This window comes from Poecilia reticulata, chromosome 2, assembly GCF_904066995.2.
Source record: "Poecilia reticulata chromosome 2, P_reticulata-male-v2, whole genome shotgun sequence".
NCBI lineage: Eukaryota > Metazoa > Chordata > Actinopteri > Cyprinodontiformes > Poeciliidae > Poecilia > Poecilia reticulata.
In genome coordinates this window covers 20747634-20773112 of record NC_088831.1, presented here as the reverse complement: position 1 = coordinate 20773112, position 25479 = coordinate 20747634, and the positions used below count along the sequence as shown (strand labels likewise).

The 25479-nt window shown below is 39.6% G+C and overlaps 1 protein-coding gene and 2 long non-coding RNA genes across 4 annotated transcripts in view; all 3 read right to left on the bottom strand.

Annotated features, from left to right (window-relative positions):
- Positions 1-13103, bottom strand: part of xpo4 (exportin 4) — a 52643-nt gene extending 39540 nt beyond the window's left edge. The window contains exons 1-6 of the mRNA XM_081600125.1: positions 12803-13103; positions 8790-8895; positions 7494-7635; positions 6885-7023; positions 4514-4630; positions 4263-4415 (exon numbers count right to left, since the gene is read on the bottom strand). Of these exons, the coding sequence (XP_081456251.1) occupies positions 4263-4415; positions 4514-4630; positions 6885-7023; positions 7494-7635; positions 8790-8895; positions 12803-12895 (750 nt within the window). The 5' untranslated portion in view covers positions 12896-13103. The remainder of the gene's footprint in view (positions 1-4262; positions 4416-4513; positions 4631-6884; positions 7024-7493; positions 7636-8789; positions 8896-12802) is intronic.
- Positions 13104-14441: 1338 nt separating this feature from the next.
- On the bottom strand, positions 14442-15824 carry LOC145554173 (uncharacterized). 2 transcript variants are annotated; one of them, XR_014090214.1, is made up of 5 exons: positions 15770-15824; positions 15560-15605; positions 15218-15350; positions 14927-15027; positions 14442-14846 (listed from the first exon to the last, which is right to left on the bottom strand). It is a non-coding gene; the product is annotated as an uncharacterized LOC145554173 (long non-coding RNA). The 2 variants fall into 2 exon arrangements; XR_014090213.1 differs by having other exon boundaries at positions 14927-15350.
- A 1020-nt stretch (positions 15825-16844) lies between these two features.
- On the bottom strand, positions 16845-18572 carry LOC103478080 (uncharacterized). The gene is made up of 2 exons (XR_535741.2): positions 18277-18572; positions 16845-17591 (listed from the first exon to the last, which is right to left on the bottom strand). It is a non-coding gene; the product is annotated as an uncharacterized LOC103478080 (long non-coding RNA).
- Positions 18573-25479: the final 6907 nt, after the last annotated feature.

Genomic DNA, 25479 nt, shown 5'->3' with positions numbered 1-25479 from the left:
TCTGCTTAGGCAGACGTCGTCATTAATTCAGCTTCCAGTGGGGGGAAACCAATAATAAAGCAATTACACACTGGTTTTTCATGCCAGTTTTTTTTTTCTTTTCCCCTTGGAATCCAAGAGGAGAAATCCATGTAATGCAGTAACATGAGCCGAATACTTTCTCCGTATCGCAAATCCCTTATAAACTGCACGCTGTCGTAATTTAAAAAGATTCCACCCTGTGCCTTCTTTCAATGAGAGAACGGATGAGCTCATCCATCAGCTTTTCCCATCAGCTGTTTACTCCGTCCCGCTGTTGTTTAGATGGCGGTCGCTTAGGATTCTTCGTGGTGGGTCAGGGCCAAGGCAAACAGTTAGCATCAGATTACACATACCCTAATCCTAACCCTCACCTCGCGGCCACAAGGCCCAGAGCGCGACCTGAGGAGAGCTGATGTGAAAACCGAGACCGCTCCGACACCGCCGTCCATTCGACACGAGCACACACTGCAAAAAACACTAAATCTTAGAAAAATACCATTTCTGAACTCATTTCCAGTGCAAATTTCATGGTTGAAATAAGACAAAACAAGTAACATTTCAGTAAGCTTGCTTTCAGTCTATATTGATAAAAAGGACTAGTTTTCCTAACTGATTATTTAACTTAAAACGTGGGATTAATGAAATAATCCACCAGTAGAAACAGCACTTTTTAAATTAAATATTGAGGAATAATTAACTTAAAGCAAGCAGCTATATCTTGCTCAAAAGTTATTTGTGAGTTAGTTTTGTCTAATTTCTAGTGCTCTATGACATTTGCACTGGAAACTAGCTAGAAACACTTTGGTAAGATTGTGTTTTTCCAGTGCATCTCCTGATTGGAGGCTTGTTTTTGTTGCTACACCATCCATGAAATTCTTTGGGTTCATGTAGGGAAGAAGTAAAGAGATGGCAGCCAAGCAGCAGAAACTGGGGTAACATTACTTTAGTGAGAGAGAAAAAGTTTTGCTCTAGTTTTAAACGTTGGTTTATCTTGCAGTTTTCGAGTCTTTTCAGTTTTACAAACATTTTTTGCGGTAATCTGGTTTTATGATTGAAATGTGCCAAACAAAACATGAAAAACCACTGGAAAAAAATGATGCAACAAAAACAAAACACCAAAAGAGAAAACAAAAGAAATCCTCAGTGTCTTTAGCAGACAAGACTTTGCTGTAATGGTTTTGGTCATTAGTTCCCTCACTGTCTGAATGTCTTTTGCAGCTTTTCCTTAGACTTTGTTTGAATCTCGATTCATTTTCAGTAACGATGCACCGATTGCATTTTTCTGGCCGATCGCGATCTTTTAGTGTTAGTTTCATGGGGAACAAAATGGGACAGTGGCTGATTTTCAGACCTTAGCAATCTCCCAAAATTAATAAAATCTGAGCCGATTTATCAATTACCCCTAATTTTCAGTCCTTGTAAACAATATCAAAGGAGATTAAGCCATTTAACTCTGACCCACAAATCATCAAGGCATAAAAAGACTCCTAACTCAAGGTATGATCCGCCACTGTGTCAACATCTAACAAAAAAACCTAAAAAAAACCGTCTTGTCTTGTCGCATAGAAATCTGCTTGGCAGGAAACGCCGTTCACACCCGACTGTTTTGTATGCGTCAGCAAGCTAATAAGGTTAAGAGTCGGCTCAAGTGAACGCTGCACGACTGCCACTCTGAGCCACACTAACATGTCATCAGGTGGTCCAAGCGCCCAACTAGCTCATTGAACTTCCTAGTATCCATTCGGATCGTGAGAAATGAAGGAATTTGTCACAGGAAATGTAGACAATCGGTACGCTCAACTATGAAAACTCAACCATCCGGATATCCGCCCAGCTCACAGAATACAAATCGTAAGCCTGAGTATGTGGGAGCCTTAAGGTTTACCGTCTTGTCTTGACGATATTTCCAACAATTGGACGACCTGCTGACCAAAATGCTAACTTTGAAGTAACCAAAGGACTTTAACATATTTCAAGAACAATGGAGAAAACATAACTGTATGGACGTTTTATTGCGACCGTCTTGATTTTCAATTAATTTGTTGTCTGAATTGTCAGTGTAGAGAGTCAGCGGCAAAGAAAACTAAACTTTGGTTTGAAGAGAGGTACGAAAGAGCTATAAAACTCATAATGAAGTAAACAACTTGGTAGGAAGAAATGGAATTAGACGTACCACTTTCCGATTACAAGACGACAAATCTTTCCACTGAGTCACAGTCGCCCTGCTGTATAACCGGAATCAAGACTTTCCTCCCCGAAGGGCAATTAAAAGAAAAGTCTGAAACTGACACAGCTGGCACATCGGTTTAGGAGGCTCCCTCTCATACCAGCTCCATCTACATGGTATAATGAGTGGCTGGAGGACAAAGGCTAATGAACCAATATCGAAGCAGCCGAGTCGTCTGAGAGCGTTTCGGGGTCTCGAGGCCTGACCGTGACCCCATCTGCAGCCCAGCCGGGTGTGGAGTGACGCGTGGGGGAGCGTCTTCAACGGAGGACCCCCGATCTGTGTTGTGTTCAGTTCACACCACAGCAGGCCCAGTAGCAGGCCCAGCAGCAGGCGTGCTGCGGCGCTCCCCGGCGGCCTGCATCAATCTGTTCCACGTTTCGGCAGCAGCTCAGGCATTCCAAGACTTCACACGCACGGCGGATTTCAAGGGGAACGCCGCTTGATCTAAAAAGTCGTGAGCTATTTTTATGGGCTGAGACGGTAGTCAACATTTACGACAAGTCAACATGAAGAGGAGAGAACGGCTCTATTTGAGTGAACCCAACACCAGCAGCAAAAGATCCCCGCGCTCAGATGTTACCCAGCGACTTCTGCTTCATTCGCTTCTTTTCAGCCGATGATTAAATAATGAACTTCGAGGAGCTGAACTCGTGCCGCGTTCAGAGCCTTGAAAGCAATTGTGTTTAATGTCGAGTGTGCGCTTCAACGCGTCTGAAACGCTTAGAGGAATCAAGTTTTGATAGAGTTGAACTGAAAGATTAAATTGAGTAGGATTTTAACTTCTATAAAAGGCTGGAAATAATAATCTTCCACTAGACTTTTCCTTTCTGTTGCACTCGATCAGATCAGAAAACAAGTAGATTCACCAGTAGACATGATTCAACAGGTGATTTCATTTACTAAAACAGAAAAAAACAAATGAATCGTTATGACGACCAGTCCGACCATCCCTTCCTCAAAGCTCCCAGGATCAACAACCGCTGCTCCCTCAGCTTCATAAAGATGCCGCAACAATAAAACTAAATTAAAACTCTTGTCCAAAATTCAATATCAATAAACTTTGAAACATAAAAGCGGGTCTTTGAGAGCACAAATCGGGTGGAGCGTGCCTGGCATACCAAGGGGAGCCTCAACAAGCCGAGGCGGGGCTGCCGTGCTGCTGGAATGAGACGGGGGGGGGGGGGGGTGTGGACACACGGAGACACCTCTTTGAAAATGATACATGGCTCTGGCTGGCAGCAAGCGCCACTCCAGATCCCCTCCTCAGACAGGCCGAGAGGATGCCAGGCTGCGGGGATTAAAGCGGTAATGAGTCGGGGGCGAGCACACAAACACTCCGACACACGCGCCTAAGTCTGCTCAACAATGCAGCCGACTGCAAACGCAACACGGACGTGTGCGCAAGACGCGAACAACAAAGCAAAAACCTGCTGACAGATGTGCATCTCAGAGGCGACGTCTATTTAAAGACACAAACACATACACCAGGTTTCACCAACTCAAATTTAAGACCTTTTTAAGACCTTTATGAAAGGAATTTAAGACCCGTATCGTCACATGTACGAACATTGCCCAGCCAACTGCTGTGAAAGTTGTACTTACCCACGACAAGTGGGCAAGTACAAAAACATTAGCTACCCTAGCAAGGGTCTCTTAGCAAGGTATGCATGTCAGCAGAATTCAGTGGAAAGTAAAATCAGAAAGTATGAGGTAGCATTTATGCTAAACGAGTGTAATAATTACTGAATAGTGAATAAAAGTAAGACAGAAACGATTCTAAAAGTTGATGTTTCTTCACATTTTTGTAAAGGCTTCCCTGGCTAGCAGCTAATGCTGTTTGTCGGGCCATTGCATGGAGAAGTTTGTCTAACAAAGGTTTGTTACTTCACACCAACACCATAGGAAGAGGTCCTATGGATTTCCATGTAGCTTAACCACCGACTCGTTGCTTGACATGAACCCCTTCAGCCTGGCAGCAGACGGCATCAACAATCAGCTAACAAAGGATATGATTTGGAGGCAGGAAGTTCCAGCTCAGGACCTGGTTGGCCAGAGCCAGGTAGCGCTGGAAGACACAGGACATCTGAGCGTTGAGGTTCTCCCTGCGACTGAACTCCTGCAGCACCTCCATGGTCAGCATGAAGATCTGACGCAGGCCGTCCTCCTGGACGGGGATGAGAGAGAAAAGCGGTCTGACTGCAGCAGTAGGGCTGGAAAAAAAGGAGAAGTGAGGTTTACAGAGAAGAGAGGTGGGAAGCCAACCTGAAAGAGGCGCTTGCAGTTGCCGTGGAACTCCATGCTGAGGCCAATGCTGCTGGTCTTGCTGGAGCTGGAGAACTCGCTGAGCAGAGCGGTGAGGATGGAGCAGGCCAGGGTTTGCTGCAGGGCAGAAAATGTGACCTTAGATTAGCTCAGGAATGGTGCGCAAATCATTTTTCCATGGCTCTCATTACGCAGGAGCGCTTTAAGGGCAGTCACTTCCTGTTCTATGAAAATATGGATGAGTGAGTTTGACCTCGTAACCTAAAAGACCTTTGTGATGACTTCAAGCCACACCTTCTCGTCCAACATCAGTGTCTAACCTCAGAAATGTGCTCCAGGAAGAACTTGCACTCCTAAACCTTGTGGAAAGTTTTCCGTAAAGAAAGTTTGTTATAGCTGGAAATGTTGGCGGATATCCCCTTAAATCTAGGGGTGCATCAGTTTATGGACCAGATAATTTATCTGAGTTAATTTCTTTATTTATGGGAGATCTGTGATCGGCCAATACTTACACATGAAGCCTATCTTTACCACTGATCTTATCTACCTCAGCAAAGATCTAACAATCAGCCACCGTCTTCTTCTGCTGTCCCGGGAGACGGACAGATCGGCCCACCAGGTCAGGTCTGGACGCAACAATGGTCACCCCACTGTTGCCAACTCAGCAACTTTCTTGCTATATTTAGCAACATTTCAGAAAAAAAAACCTGATATGGGTCAAAATCGGAACCGACACGTCAGGCTGTTTAAAGATCATGATGGGCCAGAAAACCATACTGCATTTTCCGCACTATAGGGGGCACTGGCTTAAAAAGTGTTAATGAATGGTCTATTTTCAATCTTTAAGTAGAAAACAAAGATAATTCAGTCAGTCAAAGCACAGTGTGTTTTACTCCGACTACGGTAGCCTGACTACTTAACATAATGTAACTAAAACATTTTGACAGAACGCCGTGAACCACACAAAATTGCTTCGAGGCCAGTAAGCACAACCATAATTACTCCATTGTTTGGGGCTGTTTCACTCCAGAACAATATAAAAGGCGCTCCAGATCATAAGGCCTTTTTAAAAAAAATCAAATTAAAGGCTTTCAAGTGCGCCTTATAGTCCGGAAATACGGTAATTAGAGTGCAGCCCTAATTAAATCCCATGAAACAAGAATGGTACGTCACTTAAGTTCATTAGGAAGACTATGTTTATATACCAAACCCCAAACATCTGTGATAAATCAGCCAGAAATTAGCTCATGGTGTAACAGTTTGGGTTGGTTTACAGTTTCAGGGTCATTTATTGTTTTGTCAGCACAACAGATACTTCTTATCCCCTTAACTTTGTTTTTCTAAAGAATAGTTCTTGTCAAGGAACATTTCAAGTCATCTCATTGTGACCAGAGGTCAAAGGTGACTGGGATTTTTGTGTATGAAACAGGAAGAAATCACTGATTTCAAAATAATTGCACTTACAAGTTAAGTAGAAATATTTCCTTCATACTAAAATGAAGTTTAACACTGTTTTTATTTTATTTTGACACACTGAGATTCAACTAAACAATTTGTTTTTGCAACAATTCAGAGATTTTGTCCGCTTCAGAAAAGTTCAGGACAAACAAAGTTGCACATTTACTAATTTTTTGGCAAAGCTTTTCATCCACTACTAATGCATTTCTTCTTCTTTACTTCTGGTGGTGTTATTAAAGCAGGAAACCAATACAAGCAAGATCCGCAGCAACTAGAAGATTTTCACATTAGCTATTTTAACTAATGGCTGAGGCAGTTGTTTTTTATGACTTGTAACATGGCCGCACACAAAGCAAACTGAATAGCTGCAAGAGAGAGAGAGAGAAAAGTCCTGAATAAAGGCTAAGTTAAGTATAAATTCCTCTATATTTTCACCCAACACATACAATATAAAGTTAAATATATCAAAAGGCTTTAACTGTTAGCAGCTACTGATCCCCTGGTTATGATCAACAAATAAATATTATGTAAAGAATTTAAGTCAAGTCCCAACCTGCAGAGAAAAAGAGTCATTAATGTAATTTAAAAAGTATAACTTAAAGTAATTTGTTACTTAAGCAATAGCTTTTTCTAAGGATCTTAAAGGACTCTCTCTCTCTCTCTTTGGGATTTAAATTCAAGCACAAGCACAGCAGTGCCATCTACTGGCTGAAACAGGAATATACTTTATTATGAGGGGAAAAATCTGGATATTGTTTGTCAAATTTAGGGATCTTCGTTTTGAGATTTTTTTGAATGTTTATGAATGTTCTGGAACGTAGATATAGAGCTGTTCAGTCAGTGTTTTCTAAATGCGCAGCGATATTTTCTGCTATTCTATCAGTGAAAGCTGAGGTGCGCGTGTCTCCGTTACCACTGTGGGGTTCCCGCTGCTGATGAGCTGGCCGACCTCGTGGAAGATGCCTTTGCAGTTGATGCTTTTGTCCAGAGAGCCTCGCTTCACGATGACGGCCACAGCTAGCAGGATCTGCTCACGGACGTACTTCTGCAGGCTGCAGGAGCGCCACAGAGGAACGGAGGGGCTGTTATCCACCGAGTTTGGAAAAGCTTTCACAGCAGAGAGGCTCACCACATGCACAAAAATCAGCATTAAGACACACAGCTGGATTTCCAATAGTCCTACTTCCACTGGGAGAACGTTTCACTTATAACATGGGAAAAAGGTCTTCCTATAAGTGTAATAATCTACAGCGGAATATTTAGACACCATGTACTTAAAACAAGCTTGTGGAAACGTTACTTGTGAGTTATTCTGTCTTATTTCAAGTTTACCAAGATACCTGCACCAGAAACCACGCTAAAAGTACTTGGTAAAACTTTGTGTTCTTACAGCTACTAAATACATACTTTTGGACTGGCCATCAGCAGTCAACCTGCCTGGATGTTACTGGCACGCAGAATGTGAATGCATGAAACTCGGAAGACGGGATCCAACAAAGCCTCCTCTTTCTTTCCTACTCACTTGGGTCTCTGCAACACGTAGGTGAGGAGGAACGCCCGGAGGGATTCGATGCTGGTCTTCTCCAGCAGGATCCACTCCCGCACAACGGCCTCCATGACGGCGGTGGCTGCCTGGAATAGCACATAGTCCACCTTGCTCGTCTCTGGAGAGGGAAACGCGAGGAGGAAGAAAGAACGCGTTACAAAACCGGAGAGCGTCAAAAGGGAGCGAAGTAAGACGGCGTGTGGGCAGGGAAGTCATGGGAAAACGTCACAACTGCTTCAGCACTTTTACATAAAACAGTTCTGAAACGATTAATTGGACGAATCGGTTACCGATTATCCCGGTTGTCTTCATTGCCGCCACAAAACATAGTCGATGTTTGGATTGTTTTAAGCCTTAATCATTGTTTTTAATTCAAGAAATATTTGAAAGTTGCTCTGAATAAATTAGGTCTGAAACAATTAATCAGATAAATAATGAATCGATTACCAATATAATCTTCAACTAATTTAGTGATCGATTAATAGCTTACTTTAGCATACAGACTAAAAGATATTAACTGGCAGTAATTAGACCAAAACTGTACATAAATATGTACATTTTGCATTTGAGATAAAAAAAAAAACTCATCTTAAGTATGTTTAGTTGCAGATGCATCCTTTGCCACAAACTTAAAGAATGCCGTCATTACATTTTAGGCAATAAAAAAAGGAAAAAATAAATAAAAAAGGAATTGAGTGATTTGTTAAGTTGCACCTTTTAATGGACTGCTAATGTTAAATAAAAAATACCTTGAAAAATCTACAAAATGTGTCAGACTTATTTATCCAATTGTCAGAATAGAGTTAATCGATTATACTAAAATAATTGTTGGTTGCAGCCCTGAAACACACCGCCCAGACTCATAGTAAATTTTGGAAAAGATAAACTTACAGGATTTAGTAAGGTATTAAAAATAAAAGTCAAGAGTTTTTTTTAACATGAATGTTTTTAATTTAGTTGTTTCCTTACCAAATGTCAAGTTCTACTGACATGTCAAAGACAAGGGATTGTATTCATCACTCTTGGAAATAGGCAAAGTAGCCCTGATTTCAGAGCTTGCAAAGTTACACATTATCTCTCAAAAGTCCTTTTCATAAAACAAGCTGGTTTGTAACCATAACACCACAGGCTGATTCTCATGTGATCAGGTTCAAACATGTCTTGGATCAGTACGTCGCCACGGTCCTGCAGCTTGTAACCAGCAAGGTGGTTCCTGAACACCTCGAGTGCACCGCAATACGACGCAGGTTGGGCGTTTTATTCGACAATTACCCAGGATGTGCTTGCAGATGGCGAACGGGGACTTGGACTTCCTGAAGGAGAGGAATACATGTTCAGCGTGCTGCCTCTGCTCTGTGTTGACCATGGATGGCGGTGCCTAGGAAGAAACAGCAACGGCACAGTTCAGGCAGAAAGCTCTACAAAGATAACGTGTAATTGGTAAAACCAGTGTGCTGGAAAATGTTTTAAAAAATGCTTTGTTCTAGGGCTGCAGCTAATGATTTTTAGTCATCCATTGTTCTAGGGATGCACCGATCCACTGTTTTCACTTCTGATACCGATATCTGATGTTTAGTATCGGCCGATACAGAAAAACCGCTGACTTGATCTAAAATGTTTCATTTTGAAACACAGACATAAATGTACTCAATTACAAATTGATTAGATAACTCTTAAATACACCGATAGCTTCACAAACTTGGTCAAAAATGTAAAAGCAACTTTAATCTGTTCAGTCAGTGCAATTAGGAGCAGAATCGTCAATGAAAAATAAATGATAATAAACAAAGACCATCTGGGTCAAACATGTAAAAAAATAAAATCTGCAACAAAAATGTTTTCAAATGTTTCAGGAAGAGCAATAAGGAATTATAAACATAATGCAACATAAATAATAAAGTCTAGAATTAGACTAAACAGATCTCCCTTGATGGATCGGCCACATTGTCACCGATACCCGAGCGAGAAATTTTTCCATTATCAATACCAATACAGATATTGATATCGGATCAGTGCATTTCTATCTCACGTAGGACCAAGTTGGTTTGGATATGCATTATGCCAAAACTGAAAGACTACTTTGCAGCTGAGACATCAACATACATAAGAAGAAATGTTGATGAATATAGATAACTGAAGGATTTTCCAATGTACTTTTAAAAAAACTGATGAGCTGCAGCTGAGTTTGCACAGTCTAGCTCCTACCGACGATGCAGCTGAAACCCTATCCTACAGAGGGATTAGTCAAAACAGTGTACTATAAACCTGCTCTATCAAAAGCACCGCCACCATCACAGCAGCTGATAGTGTGTCTATTCCTCGAAGTAGTGACGCCTCCGTCATCCATAGAAGACACAAGTAAGCCTCTCATAACACAAATAAACAGATTACAGCTCTAAGAAAGTGCAAAACAAACAGTTTTTTTAATACAGCAGCGTCTCCATGATACCGCCCAGCAGGAAAGTCACATTCCAGACCTAATTGCAGTAAAAGCAGCTCAGTGGTTGGAGGTAGCAGAAGGAAGAAAGGGCCTTTTATCTGACAAACCACACATAATGTGCCATAATGAGATGACACACACACACACACACACACACACACACACACACACACACACACACACACACACAGAGAGTTATAAAAGACGACTACAAGCAGACAGACTCAATGGACTGGACCTAATGCGGTCTGCTGTTAGATTAAGGCCCAAATTTAAAACGACTTTTAATTCTAAACTAAAAGGGAATGACAGACGGTCATTCAGAGGACCGGTGTGTCAAACGCACCACTGAGGACGGTTCGCAGGGACGCTTTCCCATTTCGAAATTCAAGACTTTTCCACAATCAGATTCTCGTATTTGTCTGGCAAAGTGTTTCCCCGGCATGACGGACAGCGAGCGCAAAAAACATTTTATTGAGTTTTACTGTCGAATCCCAGAAAAATAAAACTGAATCTTGCTTCGGGTTCAGCAGTTTGGAAAAAGGAATATTTCACTTTTCTATTTGGTTTTTGACAAGTTTAAGAGTATAAATGTGGGAAAAAAATAAATCAGGAAAGTTTCTTTATTTTGTTAGGGAAAATTAAAAAATTTCTGCGGATATTCAAAACTTGATCATCCCTGACTAGTAACCAATAAACTGACTGAACTAATAATTTATTTTCCTTTATTGGGGTTGTAGTTACACTTTTCTGTTTACTTTGAACTGCATCCAGTTCAACAGAATCATTATTTTCAGAAATGTTTCCTTATATACATGAGTTTCCCACACAGGGATCCACATTTAGTCGGTTTTCACACATCTGGCACATGACGTCTTCAAAGTTGTTCATTTGAGCAGAACGTAAATGATTTTACAAAGATAAATTTGGCAACTTGTCGCTTTTTCTAGCGGTTTGGTTCCTTTCCACACAGAAAAATATTCAAGCGAACTGAAATCAGTCACTACAAACCAGGCGAGAATCTGTTTATTAGTCAGACGTGTCCCAGGCAGGAGAACCAGAGGTTAAAATAAAAAAATTTCTAAAATTGAAAAAAGAGAGATAGTTATGTCCAACTGTCTTTTTTTATTTTAATCTCATTGATAATCTCACTGATAAAATAAAAAAGCTAAATCTGGGGGTTCTCTTCCTGCAGTAGCAACTTCTTCACCGATCAGGGTTACTGACAATCTGAAAAATATTATGTTTTTTTAGATTCCAACCGGCCAACTAGGGATGATCCTGGTTTGGATAAAAACTAGAAATCCTCCACTGGGCATACAGACGGGGACTGTTGTTGGCAAAACCAGTTATGCTAACTGGGGTTGATGCTAAGAAACTAATCCCAGTTTTAAATGCAAGATCATTTTGTCTTTCTGCTGCAATATTGGTGAAATGAAACAACAAAAAACGGCGACACTTCTTCTGGTCCTAATATATCTAAAAAGGTTTCTTAAAATATATGAATGATTTAACAATCTAATCCCTATATTGACAAATTAGAGGTTTTTACTCCTACAAAATCAGCTGTTCTGTATTAAAAAAATCTTATGGAAACATAAAAATAGTCACAACAATAGCAAACTGCTACTTTTTCAAATGCACAATAAAAGCTAGAGAATCTATTATGCAAAAGATTTAGGATATAGAGGTTTTTACTGTATACATAAATGTCCAGTCATGAAGAGGGAGACTGTTCTGTATTTTTGAGCTAATTCTGAAAAAAAAAAGATTTTTTATTTAACAATAAAAACATTTATTTTTTTGTCAATTATTGTTCTCAGAAGAAATATCAGATCATAGTTTTACCAAATTGGGAATTAGTCATTGGCAGACACACATCTCCTAAAAATTGATGAAGTTAAAATATATAACACTTTTTCTTGACATAGCTTAAAATCTAATGAGTTATTAAATTGGCAGGAATGTGTCATTTAATGAAAGTTAATTATCAGACAAACAGCTGTTTTTCCTTCAGCCTTCTTCTAATTTAGATTTCCATAATCGTTACAGCCTGGATTTGTGTTGACATTATTTTAAATGAGACGCAGCTCCCAGATTAAAACACCTGCAGATGAGTGAAATGCGGAGCGTTAATATCAGCTATTTGACTCACTATTGTACTGTGAAAATTGCCTTTCTAATAATGTCATTTTGGGCTGAGCTGGGTTATTTACATTGCCCTGGTTTGATTGAAATTGTCACGCAGAGGCAGCAGCAGCTAGCTGAATTACCCAGCACACACACACACTGACATGCACATGGTTAGCTACTGGCTCCTAGCCGGGCTCTTCTGTCTCATTTGCTCCGGTTCAGGCTGAAATAAGTAAGTGATTAGCGGAAAAGAGTGTGCTTTAGGTGGGCGAGGAGGAGCTGAAGCTGTAGACAGCGGAGCAGGAGAGAGAATATAAACAACAGCGACATGCTGCAACTGTGTCTAGAGTCCAGAAAACTTGATTTAGCGGCACAGAGAGAGCACGAACCGCTTTAGTTTCTGGAAAAAAATTAGCCATGGCACAAAGAATGGGGTTGGTATTTAAAGTCCGGAGACGTAGGAAGGGAATGTACAACAAGGGCGGCATTTAAACTTAATAAACAGGTTTTGTAACGGGATGGAGCCGAGCGAGACTCTGCGCCACGCATCGTTCAGACATACCGTCTCTAACCCGAACACAGTCACCAACAACAACAGGGGCGAACCGAACCGCCGGGGGGGAGATTTTCACCCGACGGACTCCTCCGCAGACCGGGTTAACTAGCGTGCTCCGAGCCCGAAGCGGGGACAAAACAAGGCTGGGTTCCTCACCATTAAAACTTTGGCAGCGCTCTCCAGTTGTGTGATCACTTCTGGTGCACCGACCGCCGCCATCATCATCGGCTCTCTCCAATGACGCGCCATGCGCTCTGCATTGTGGGACGACTCGGCAGGATCCACAGCGGAGAGACTCGGCGAGTTATGTAACCGTGGAAAAGCATTTCTCTGTGGCAGAACACTGCGAACTGCGGCTGCGAAAAGAAACGATAAAGATTCATAGGAGTGTGTTGACACTGAATGTTTTTAACTATTAATTTGAAATAAAAACTAAAAACAATTCAACAATAATTTGTAGGGTTTTACTGTAGAATTATTTTTTGTTTGTTTTTGATTTTTTTTGTTTTTTGTTTGGAATTTGTCTTTTTTTTTCCAGTTTCGAAAGTTCAGTATGACGTCGTATTAGCGAAATAAATTTCCGCCAAAAAACTACAACAAAAAAACCCCGTGAAAATAAAAAATATTTTAACAATAATTATACTGTAGAATTAATTTTTTGTTTGTTTTTGAATTTTTGTTGTTTAGAATTTGTCGGGGGTTTTTTTCCAACTTCGAAAGTTCAGTATGACGTCGTATTAGCGCCATTGGAGATAGATAAAAGATACATTTCCGCCAAAAAAACTAGAGAAAAACGTGAAAATAAAATGATAATTCAACAACAATTATACTGTAGAAATACCTTTTGTTTGTTTTTTAAATAATTTAATTTGTCGTGTTGTTTTGTTTGCTTTTTTTTCAGTTTCGAAAGTTCAGTACGACGTCTTATTATTGCAAATAGAAAAAAGAGGAATAAATTTCCGCCAAAAACGTGAAAATTTCTGAGATACAAAGGTCAAAAATTGCTCAGATGGCAGAGCAGTGCAACATCTATCTGCTTCAGATTTTACAAGTGAATTAGTCGAAACCACATTAAATAAAGCCCACAATCTTCTGACTGTAGCTGCATAAGGAGGATTGCTTTTCCCAGGAAGGCTGTAAGCGTGCAACAGTTTATGAAACTAATAATTGCAGAAATACAGATTTTCAATTGCTCTGGACATTGTAAAAACATCCAACAGAAATGGCTTGAATAATAATATCATGTATTATTATGTATTTGTATGTACACAGGTTGATCTTGGGTGAAAATTGATCCAAATGGGTCCAAATGTTTTGCAAAAGTTGAAATGATGTCTTTAATGTCCATGTGAGGTCTGGTGAAGATCTAAAAAGTTGCACACTTTATTGACCCAAGTGGGCAGTTGGGTTTTCCACAAGAACAGAAGAAGAAGACCAGCTTAACAGTCTTACTTTAATAGAAATGGATGAAAAAAGCAAGAGAACGTTACTAAACTGGCTTTAGTGACTGCAAACTTTCACCAAAAAGAAAAACAACTATAGGTAATTAGATCATTTTAATTCAATGACAACATTGTACAGTCAGACGCTCTGATCATCTTACCTACTGAAGAAAACCATCCCCACAGCATGACACTACCTCCATCATAGTTCATGACAGAGGTAGCTCATAATGTTTCTATATGCTTATAAAAAATAAACAAATACGTTTCGCTAAAGGAGTTTGACACCCCTACATGTCACAACAACCATTTTGTGTGGATATCTTACATAACGCCCTGTTAAAGTTGCCATATTTTACACCAGTTTTCTGACCAAGATGAAAGATACTCCCAGAAGACCAGAGAAAGATTTAAAATGTTTATTGATACAATGGTTCTGAATATTACATATGTCTTGGTTAGTTGTCAAATGTGGAGATGAAGATCCTGGTCTTGTTGTAAGGTTGAACTTAAGAGCAAGGAATCCAGAAGACTGAGTCCAGGAAGGAACACAAGGAGGAAGTTAGATTCAGGAAAACAAAACATGGAATATCTTAGTAAAACACTCAGGCTTTGAATAGCAGGGGGCTTGATGAACAAACAGGTGTGCAGCAGCAGCAGCAGCAGCTCTATGGTGAAAACCAGCAGCTCCAGGTTGGATGGCGCCCTCCAGTGGTGAATCTCCAGAAACGTTAGCAGACCCACAACAGCCCTGATTCCTAACAAAAATACATTTACTTGTTTACACAAGAGTCTAAACAGCTCATCTAAAGACTTGCAAAATAAATAAATGACCTACCTGATGTGTCGTCACGACAGCAGGGCGGAGTCAACCTACTTTCTGTCTACACACACGCACACACACATTACCCTTCTCAACAATGACACGCTCCACCTGCTCTGAGTGCAGAGGAGACACAGACAGCTCTGTTAATGGTCAGGAATCTAATTTAGAAACCTAGGCAGAAAAATTACACTCATCAAAGAATCCAGGAATACAAAGGACTTGTGGCAAACAATAATAATACAAATAACAGTAGAAATTACCATAAGTCAGCACGTATTCCAAGGCATTTTCTCCAATTTTTACCTGAATTACAATCTGGCTGATGATCAAGGTGATAATGAACATCAGGTCTGAGAGCGGCGTTAGCAGGTAAAGCAGGATGCGTTCTCCTCGATGTGCAGCCATGTTGTCATCCGGCCCGGCTGACCACCATGCACTAAAAACAAAATGTGAGTTTAAAGACAAGGTGAACATTGTGGAAATAAAACTTAAATTTGTAACGTGTAAATTCCTGATTAAAAACCTCATTTTTACATTAACAATTTTTCCTCACAACTCAGAAAACTCCACAAGTCTTGTTTGATTTTGAAATGCAAAACAAATCAACATATACTTCAAGAATGTTAAAATTTCTGTCATACAAACCAATGAGATCCATGATGAGGCTGATCATGGACATTGGAGTCTGAACCTGGAATCAGAAACTGGTTATAGGTTATCTAAAACAATAACAAAATGTGTTTCTATCAATTGTTTTTTTGCAGAGAATCAACATATGGTCAGATGCATTAATTTCTGTCTAAATATTAGATGGTTGAAGGTAATTTTTTGATCAAGTCACTCGTATGAGCTCACTATTTCCACAGTGTATTATAATCAGTGGATGAGGAAGTGGAGCAGGTCCTCTGCTTCAGTCGTTGGTTGACGGGAAAAAAACAAAGACAGAGAAAAAACAGGGTCAGTAAGAAGAACATCTATAGACAGTAGAAAAGCTGGAAGGAGTTTTGCATTTTCAGCTCATTTTTGTTTGGCCATATTTCAAATTTGGCCACACAAAAATGACATTTAGTTTTATATGTAATATGCCTTTTGCTGTGTTATGTTATGAAATTAAATTGGTGTTCTAATTCCCTATTCCCTATTTTGATCCTAGAGAGGATCAAAACATGAGGATGGAGAGACCAGCAGGTGTCCAGTCAGAGATGGCCAGGTAAGTGTTGCTTTTAAGCGCCAGGTGTGTTTGATTAAGTATATTTCTCTGAGTCAGTTTATTTATTGTTTTTTAAACTAATGTATGCATATGTGTTGATAATGACACATTGTAATAAAAATACTGAAATTACCACCAAAGCCCAGGCAGAAATCCAAAACCAGTTTGTATCTGAGATTTTTATTGCATCTGGAACACATTAGAAACAAATGAGCAAATTTGCTTTAATTCCCTGTTATTTTAACTTCATTTTTCCTTCCATCATCTTCATTGCAGCTGGAGCTGGACTGGAGTTCTGTTTGGCTTTGGTGGCTTCCTGGACGAAGACATCGGCTGAGCTAAAGCGGCTAACAACGCAACATTTTCCTTCTCCTGTCATTAACTTTGCTTTTCTTTAACATGAAAAACACTTCTACATCAGCAGCTGTTTTTTTATTTTTACATCAACGCTTACCTGGCCAATTGACATGGCAGAGTACATCCTCTAAACCACTGACTAATGTGTCAGAACCACATGGACTGAACCACATGATTTGGTCAGGTCTAGCTAATATTTTTCTTGATAAAATGACTTCTCGTATTTTAAGATGTTCTTGTAAAATTGCACCTTTATTCTGTTAATATGACAGAATTCTTATGATTAGAAATACTCGTAACCTGGCCATAATACTCCATACAACCCACAGAAGGGATGATTGAAATAAAGCCACTTTGTGAAAGTATTTTCTGCACTTTTATTTTTTTAGAAACAAAATTCAGTTTGACAAAATTTAAATCTGATTTGAAAAAACTGTTCAGTCATATCATCCAGCCTTATTCAGTATATTGAATTATTTTGCTAACTTCATATTACTTAGTTGTCATAATTTTTTGGCTGGTATTACTTGAAAGTGTTGCATTTTAGTATCTCACATGAAGGCCTAATTACATACAAATACTTCCTATAATGTAAACACTGAGATAAAGGAATCATATTCTGAAATGCAGAGTATTACAAAAGAGATGACTTTTTATTGTAAGTACAAACAGGATAACAAAATGAACAGTGAATATATAATATACTTCATAGATGTCAGACAAGATACTTCAGACTTCTTTGCCTTTACTAGTGATGAAAACACGTCACTGTGGAGCAGAAGGGGAGAGCGGCTCAGCTCAGTCCAGGATGACTGCAGTGTCAGGTGTCAGGGTACCTATTAAAGTCTGCAGGCATATCTGGTCCTCTGGTTTCCAGAACCTAATTTACTGTAAATAAAAAGTTGGTCCGTGCTTCGATGATCCGGCTGACTGTGGACTGGTGGACACCGTACCGGTCAGCGAGGTCCAGGTGGTTGGATCTGAGGGAAAGGTAATTCATCTCAGGGGGTTGATGGAGTGGAGTTGAGAGATCCTCTCTGTCCTGGGTGAACATCATGGAGCGGCTCAGTCATGGCTCAGAAACGCATCAAGAAGTTTTATGATGCAAACCTGAAAAACAAAAAAAGTGATCATATTTAACCACACAACATAATCAAAAACCAATAAGCCCTAAACCTCTTTTTGAGAGTTTTAGTTGAAAATAAATTGACAATATCTCAAGAAATGAAATGCTTAAGTGAAACAGTTCCTGTATCACAAGGGAAACTGTGAAAACAAATTTCAGAGGTGTAAACACTGAAGTTACTGAGAGAGTAAACTGAAATATTTAGTACTTAGAAATGCATGTTAAAATATGAACATTCTTTTGAAAGTATGTAGCTGAAACCAATTTAAACTATTAGCAGATGCAGTACGGGGTAAGCCCATTAACAGTACTAAAATTAATACAAAAATGTAGCATAGAAGAGGGATTAAAACCTCTTAACCTCTTTAAACCGCTTGGTAAATAATCTGTACAGTCACTTGACAGCTTTTAACACGTATACATTTGTATTTTGCAACGCTTGCCGCAATTTGACAAAGGTACGCTGGTTAACAAATTTAACATAAGACAGGCGAATATTAAACAAGCATTGTTTATGCACTTTACCTAGTGCTAACATTAGCTAGCAGGATATGCTAACGGGGATCGCGGCAGACAAGATATGTGACTGTCATTATACGTTTCTTCTATGAAAACAGGGTGGACACTTTAGTAGCTGTTAGACGGTGTAATTTTGTAAAGATTACTTACCATTCACATTCTGTGTCCCGTCACCGAAACGAAGCTGCAAGCCCTGTAGTTCGGGACAGAGTTCTCAGTACGGAGTCAGAGTCATCCGCTTTAGTCAGGGCTATCCAATAGGAACACGTCTTACATCGTTCATCATCTGCTTTAGTCAGCGCTAACCAATAGGAACTCGTCTTACATCGTTAAACAAATTTAACGCCAAAGAATCGCAAGCAAAACTCGTTGAGTTCAAATGGTAAGATGGACTGAATTTACCTAGGTTTTACAGTAATTCAGTCCACTCAAAGCGCTTTACACTAGAGTCATTCAACCAAAAAAAAGGAGTATCAGAAAAAAAAAAACTTAGTCTCAACCAAAAGCTTAGGCTGTCAACCAAAAAATTCTGACATGCGCAAATAAAAGTTTATGTTCTGTAAAAAACGTTTTCACTTAGTTCAAAACAAAAATGAGTGATTTTAATAATAACAATAAAAAAATCTTTTTAAATTTGTTTTATAAAAAAAACCCAAAGAATTATTACAATTCAAAAAATTTTGACCAGTTTCTTTTTTTTATTGAGAAGTTTTTTTGTTTGACATGATTTTTTATTATTATTTTTTTTTAATTAAATAATTGTGAAACAAATTTAACTCCATACAAGGCACTACCGGAGACATTAGTCTCTCCTGCCAGATTTCTTGACTTCAAAAGAGCAAAATCCAGCAGTGGTGTAAACAAAAGCCCAGGCACAAGGCGCTACCAAAGGCACCACCAGTCCTGCTTCAAAGCCATAAGCTTCAAAAGAATAAGTCATTAAAGCAATGATCTCCTGACATTTCAGTGTGTCCTTGTGGGGAATTAGTCCTTCACCCCCCAAGAGATCACAATTTTAATCCGAACCAGGAGCGTTGGATGCTCCCTCCTCCTCTCAGGCCACCTGGGCAAAGGCCAGATGTTGATGGCATTGGTTCTTCACAGTCCTCTCCAGTGTCTTTTGGTCCTGAGACCCTGGTTCCAGTAACTGAGGGACTAAACCATAAAGAGGACTGCTCATTTTCCAGGACCTTCTCACAATCCATCTTCTTGTTAGGGTGCTGCTCCTCAGCACTCTCCTCTCGGTCTCTTGCTTGAGATGCAGGGAGTAGGAGTTAGGGGACCTGGGTCTTTAGCAACACTTCCCGAATGACATGAGGAGTCCTTCGTGCTCAAAAACGCTTCAGCCACCGGGTGTAGGCCACATGAGAAGTTAAAGCTAGGGGGAAGTACCGTGCCAAAACTAATTTTTGGTGAAAGGTCAAGGACCTCCTGAATACTCTCCTCCCTTGGCCTCTTCTTGGCGATGTGGCAGACGGATGTCAATGGAGAAGGGTCCTCCTTCCTCTTCCTTTTTTTGGAGGTAGTGGTAAGAGTTGTTAATGGAGCCAGGTCCACCTTCCTCTTGCTCTTTGTGGAGATGGTGCAGGGCGATCTCAAGGGATCAGAGTCTTCCTTTCTTGTCGTCTCTGTGGAGGTGGTGGGGGACGATGTCAAGGGAGCTGGATCCTCTTCAGAACTCGCCTTGCCTTCTGACCCCAGCCAATTTAAGCCCCAAAGAAACTTGACCTTAATAACTTGGTTCCGGTCCTTAAGGGTCTTGTTCTCGACAAGGCGAAACTGTGATAAGTCCTCCGTATTTCTAAATTCAAAATTATCTTCCTCTTCCTCCTCTTTAGAGCTGGCTCCAGTCAGCAATGGGGCTCCATCAGTAGAAAGCTCCATGAGGTGGGCTGTAAGCAAGAAAACAATACACCACCTTTAAATTTAATGCAAAGTAATGGTTGGATAGAAAAGCTGGAATAGAAAAAAAATACATTTTTAACCCAGGTTTGTAAGTGTGGTTGAATTAGGGGTGGGCATTTATCACATCGCTTATCATTTATCATGATTAATTTCTTAGACATTTTTTTATTTATTGTTATCATGATACATTATATTTAATGAGGTTTAATAAAACTGAAATTATAACCCATAATAGAAAGCAAATTGTATTATTGTGATACTAATTAAATTTATTTTGATCATTTCCATGATTAATTATTGTCAAGACATTAAGAAAAAAATTAGACCAAAGATCATCTGGTGTTCAATAACTGGAAAATTTAATAAAACAGATTTATTCACACTAAAATAACAGTTTTCTTCCTAATCACTATGTTAGCCTTCCTATTAAGTTAGTACTTTTTAAATTTTTCAGTCAGAACAAAATGTACATTAAACAAAATGACTAAACAATTAGATCACTGACTATTATTGGAGACAAATGTTTTTAGATGTATATTTAAATATACTTGTCTAATATATATTAAATGCTTATATTAAATAAGAGTATTATTCAAATAACCAAAATTAAGGTCCCAGACATTCCCGATGACCATCTTCAGCCAAAATCCACATTAAGTTCGGAAGGTTTACGCTAGTATGCTAATTGACTTTTTGTGTGTACACCAGCCAGAATTTCATTAAAAACACGCAAACACAAAATACACTAAACACTTCATTAATATCGTATAAGAATAACTTATTTAAATCTCAAAAGAAAAACACTAACCTTCCCGCAGGTGCTCCTGTTGGCCGGTGAACATCGTCAACAGGTTAGCTGGACTTCTTTGCGCAGCTTCTTCGGAAAGTTTTGCAAATCACAGATTTCAGCGAGTTCGAACCGTCCGAGACTTTCTATGCTCCTTCAGGCGTCTCCTTCCAAAACCCAACCGCAAAGGGGACCAGGACATAACGCCGGGCACTTTTATAGCTGGGTTTCAGACACGTGACCCGGATGACGGTGCGAGACTGAAACCGTATTCATCATGGTACTCATGTCAAAGGCTCATCATATTAGATCTGCTCTAATTCCAAAACCACAACACCTGGACACTTCAAACCTGGCCTGGATTATTCTGCTCCAATAGCAGAATATTTAAAACCATGTTTGTAATTCGTGAAACCTCAATGAAGGTTGATTTTTACCACGTTTTTGCATCTGGATCACACTAGACCTGCTCCAGTTTGTAAGAACATGCCAGTTAGGACAGATGATCATTTCTGTCATTTTCCTCTCTCTCTCCGTCTATCCCTCTATCTTTTTAGATGTAGGCTAGTTTTTAGCATAGAATGAAAATGAGGGTTCATTCACAAGTGTTGCCATGCGAGACAAAAAAGAAAAGTATTATTGCCGGGGCTTTTTTGTCTTTAAAGCCCCAGACCTTACGCCTTTCCACAGGAGGGTCTGAAATTGCCCTTTAAGTTTCACAAATCCAAAAAAAGTTTCACAAATCCCAAACTTTGTTCTAAATATTCTGCTATTAGTTGAGAATAATTTAGTCTAGTAGTGATGGGTCCGGAAACACCGATGGGTCTGCGCATGTCTCAAGCCCAAAGACCGAAACTCGTGTCGGTGCGCGTCTTGGTTTCAGCAAGTCACGTGACCGATACAGAAACTGTTTCGAAAAGACATTAACGCGCCAAACTGTTTATAAGGAAGCGAATCTGTCAAAAGCATTTGCCAAACTAATTCTTGATCTTTTACAGCGTCAACTGTGGAGCAACTTCAAAGGAAAGGTTTCCGCAGTGTGGGACCATTTTGATCCTATATTGGAAAATAAATTTGTTTTCATTTTTGTCGTTTCATCCGGTTCTTGTCAGTTTCTACTTGATCTATCTGAACCCAAATTCTGCTGAAACTGACTCTTGGCTTACTTTCATATTATGTTCTGCAGGTTAAGTGTCGCATATGTTTGACTAAACTGTTTTATTTAAATCAATCCACCTTTTCAATGCTGAGGCATTATGAGGCCAGGCATGAGAATGGAGTCCCAGATACACCTAGATAAACTCATATGCAGCCATTCTACAAATTACTCAGTTGCATTTTATAAATTACATCATATACAGTGAACCCTCGCCATAACGCGGTTCACCTTTCACGGTGTCGCTGCTTCGCAGTTTATTTTTTTTGTGCAGTTTTTTTCCTCAGTGTTCTGCGTCCTGATTGACCATATGATTGGTAAAAACAGTTTCCGCGCTTCTTCTCTACCCGAGTGACAAAGTTACGGTATTAAATACGTTCCATCTCCTTTAATAGGAGTTTCTATAAACTGAAACTCTGGGGGAAAAAAAAAAAAAAACTGTGGCCAGAGGCAGCAGAACCCGACCGGAGGCTCGTTTGACGAGATCCATCGCTCTGCCGTAGATACAGCTGTGAGTCTCGCAAAACAGCGAGAAGCTTTAATCACATGACTCCGGATCACATTAAGGCCCTATTGATGCAAACGCACATCCGCTGATCTGAAAACAGGCTTTGTTCTTTGGTTTCAATGTAGAGTATTTATGCTGTATAATAATTGTAGGCAGCTACTTCACGGATTTCGCCTTTCACGGGTTATTTTCGGAACGCCACACCTAAGAAAAACAAGGGTTCGCTGTAAATGTAGAGTTTGCTTAATTTTTTTTCTACAGCAGGAGAAGTTTTGTCAAAAAAAACGTAACAGACTAAATTTCAAAATGTTGTAAAAACTTTTAATAAAAATTTGTGGAAAAAGAAACAGTCCATGCATCCTCATTCCAAACACATTCACTTAAATTTTCACTTTATGGTACATGCTCACATTATTTACTGACTGCGTATCAAATATATTTTAAGTTTAACTGAAGATGTGACATAATGCAATATACACTGCTCAAAAAAATAAAGGGAACACTTTAACATTTAAGTGAACACTGAAGTGTTCCCTTTATTTTTTTGAGCAGTATATAATATTCAATAAAATACAAAGACTGTATTTTGTATTATTATTTTGTATCATTTACTGATGATATTGTTCCATGCAGTCCCACCTCAAAGCGAAACCCCCCCCCCCAAGGAAAGAAACGGTTTATCTGTAAAAATGTAAAACATTGGCATGATTTTGGGCCCAATGTGTTTTTGTTAGAATTGAAATTTGTGTAAGAAAATGTCCGATATGTTTTTAGGTCACGTTATAACTGGGGAGGGATGCTCTGGGCCCTCACAATGTGCTCTCTGCTGTTCAGAATCAGAACATGCCCAAGCTTGCCACCAAGAAGCAACTTGTATATTTTCTGGGGATGATCTTTTGTTGCAGAAATTTTATCTTAATGACTCAATCTTTGAAGCCCCTATCACAGCCCTCATTCGTGGTGAGGCCCTGTATGCTTTTGACTTGGTTCCCCTGAAGCTGAAAAAGAGAAAACAAAACTTGTTTTTTGCCTCTTGTTACATTGTGGGCTGCAGCCTGCTCACCCTTGTCGTTCTTTATTTAGCTTGATTCACCTTTTTGGAGTAGAAAACCTCATTTGGCAGCGCATTGGCTTGGATACATATCTGTCCACTTGGACATCACCAACATCACTTTTAAGCGCTGTATAGTTTTGAATGTTGCTATGCTTGTCCCCACACCTGATCCTGGGGACCCTCACTGGTGTGGTGCTGCTTTGGAGCAGATTTGCACATCCAGGACTGACATTCTAGATTCACTCTTCAAAACCCTGATCTTGTTCCCTTTCGAGTAGGGCTGTAGTGATGCAATAATCTCACTGTTAGAATTATGTTTATCATTCTTACATTTGTAATTTTATGTTACTAGTTTTTATTAAGAGGTTTAGTGTTCAAATTTGTTGAAACTGGGGAGACAAAATTAAATCTTCCTTAATCAAGCATGTTTGTACAGATGGTGACTTAGATCTTCCTGGGAAAGTCCTGAGCTGTAAAACCTGTCTGTGTGTTAATTTAGTTTCTGTCTCCCCTCTGTCTGAATTCACATCCTACTGTGAAGACAGGATGTTGGTTTCACCCCCTCCATTCCTGTTCACACCTTTCTCTCCGCTGCTAATAAAAGAGACAAACAAACTGAAGGTTTTCAGAACACATGGTGAGCGGCTTGGAGGAGCAGTTCACTGCGTCTTCTCCTTTCTGCAGAAGTTTGGTTAAAAACTTATATACGTTTTCTGTGGTTCTCTTTTTTTATGTAGGTTTAAGAAAATACCTAAAACTCACGAAACAGTACAATTCACGACATTCCGCTCACGATACGATATATATTGCAATATTCAGCAAACGATACAATTCAATACACTTTTGCAAAAACTTTTTGGAAAAGATTTTAGAGGGACAGTGGTTTTGGTGACATTTTGTGACTGTTATAGAGTTGGATTAAATTAATTTAACTGAAAACTGATTAAAAGCACCAACTACACAAAACCTGGCTCTGGTTGGACGTGGACACAGACTTAAAGTCGACAGCTGGACAAAATGAATCAAAGAAGTGGTGAGAAAACATATTTCTTTTAATTGAAACAGTACAAAATGTAGCTTATTTACTTTACAAATGCATGTAAAGTGCACCAAGTACCCTGCTCTGAATAGTTTGATACCTTTTTAACCTTGACACTTAACATCAGAAGGAATCACTCTAAGCCTGATGACATAATCACTCTCCCGGCGAAGCAAGCTGTGAGTGAGCAAAGTGAGTTGGATGTTACGATACTTGCGGATGAATATCGACTTTTTTCTAGGAAAGAAAATATCAATATATATTGCAAAATCGATATTACACAGCCCTATTTTTGAGGATGTCTGCCTCTTGTGATACTACCACTAGGGGGGAGAGAAAGGAACGATTGAATGATTTTACACTTCGCATGGGATTCTGACCTTTGGTCCTCCTTCCTCTTTATTTCTCTTCTCTGTGCAAATGGCTGAAGTCATTTCTCTTATTGAAGCTTGCAAACTTTCCACAGGGCAGTTATGGCAACCTGGAGTTTCATGTTGTGCATTACTTTTTGCTTTTTTGGAATCTGGGGAATAGATTCTGCTGCAAAAGATAAAGTCACAGGCCTTTAAACTACCCCCCCCTCCCCCCTTGCTGATTTGTGTCCTTTGTTTCCACAGGTGAGAAGTTGTCTGTGGCAGATTGAAGTCGCAGCCGTCTCACATGGTGTGAAGATATCTTGATGTTGAATCAATGTTTGCTTAACCATTTATTTTACCAAATGGACACACATTTGTAGTTATGCAGAAGACACTGCAAATCATGCATGGTTTGTGCCACACAGAATGTGATAAACCTTTTAAGGGAACATGCTGCTCCCCTCCACTGCTGTTTGTTGATGCAATGTTATCCTACTGTACAACCTCTCCACTGTTCTTCAAGGCTGTGAACGCTGCACACAATCGAC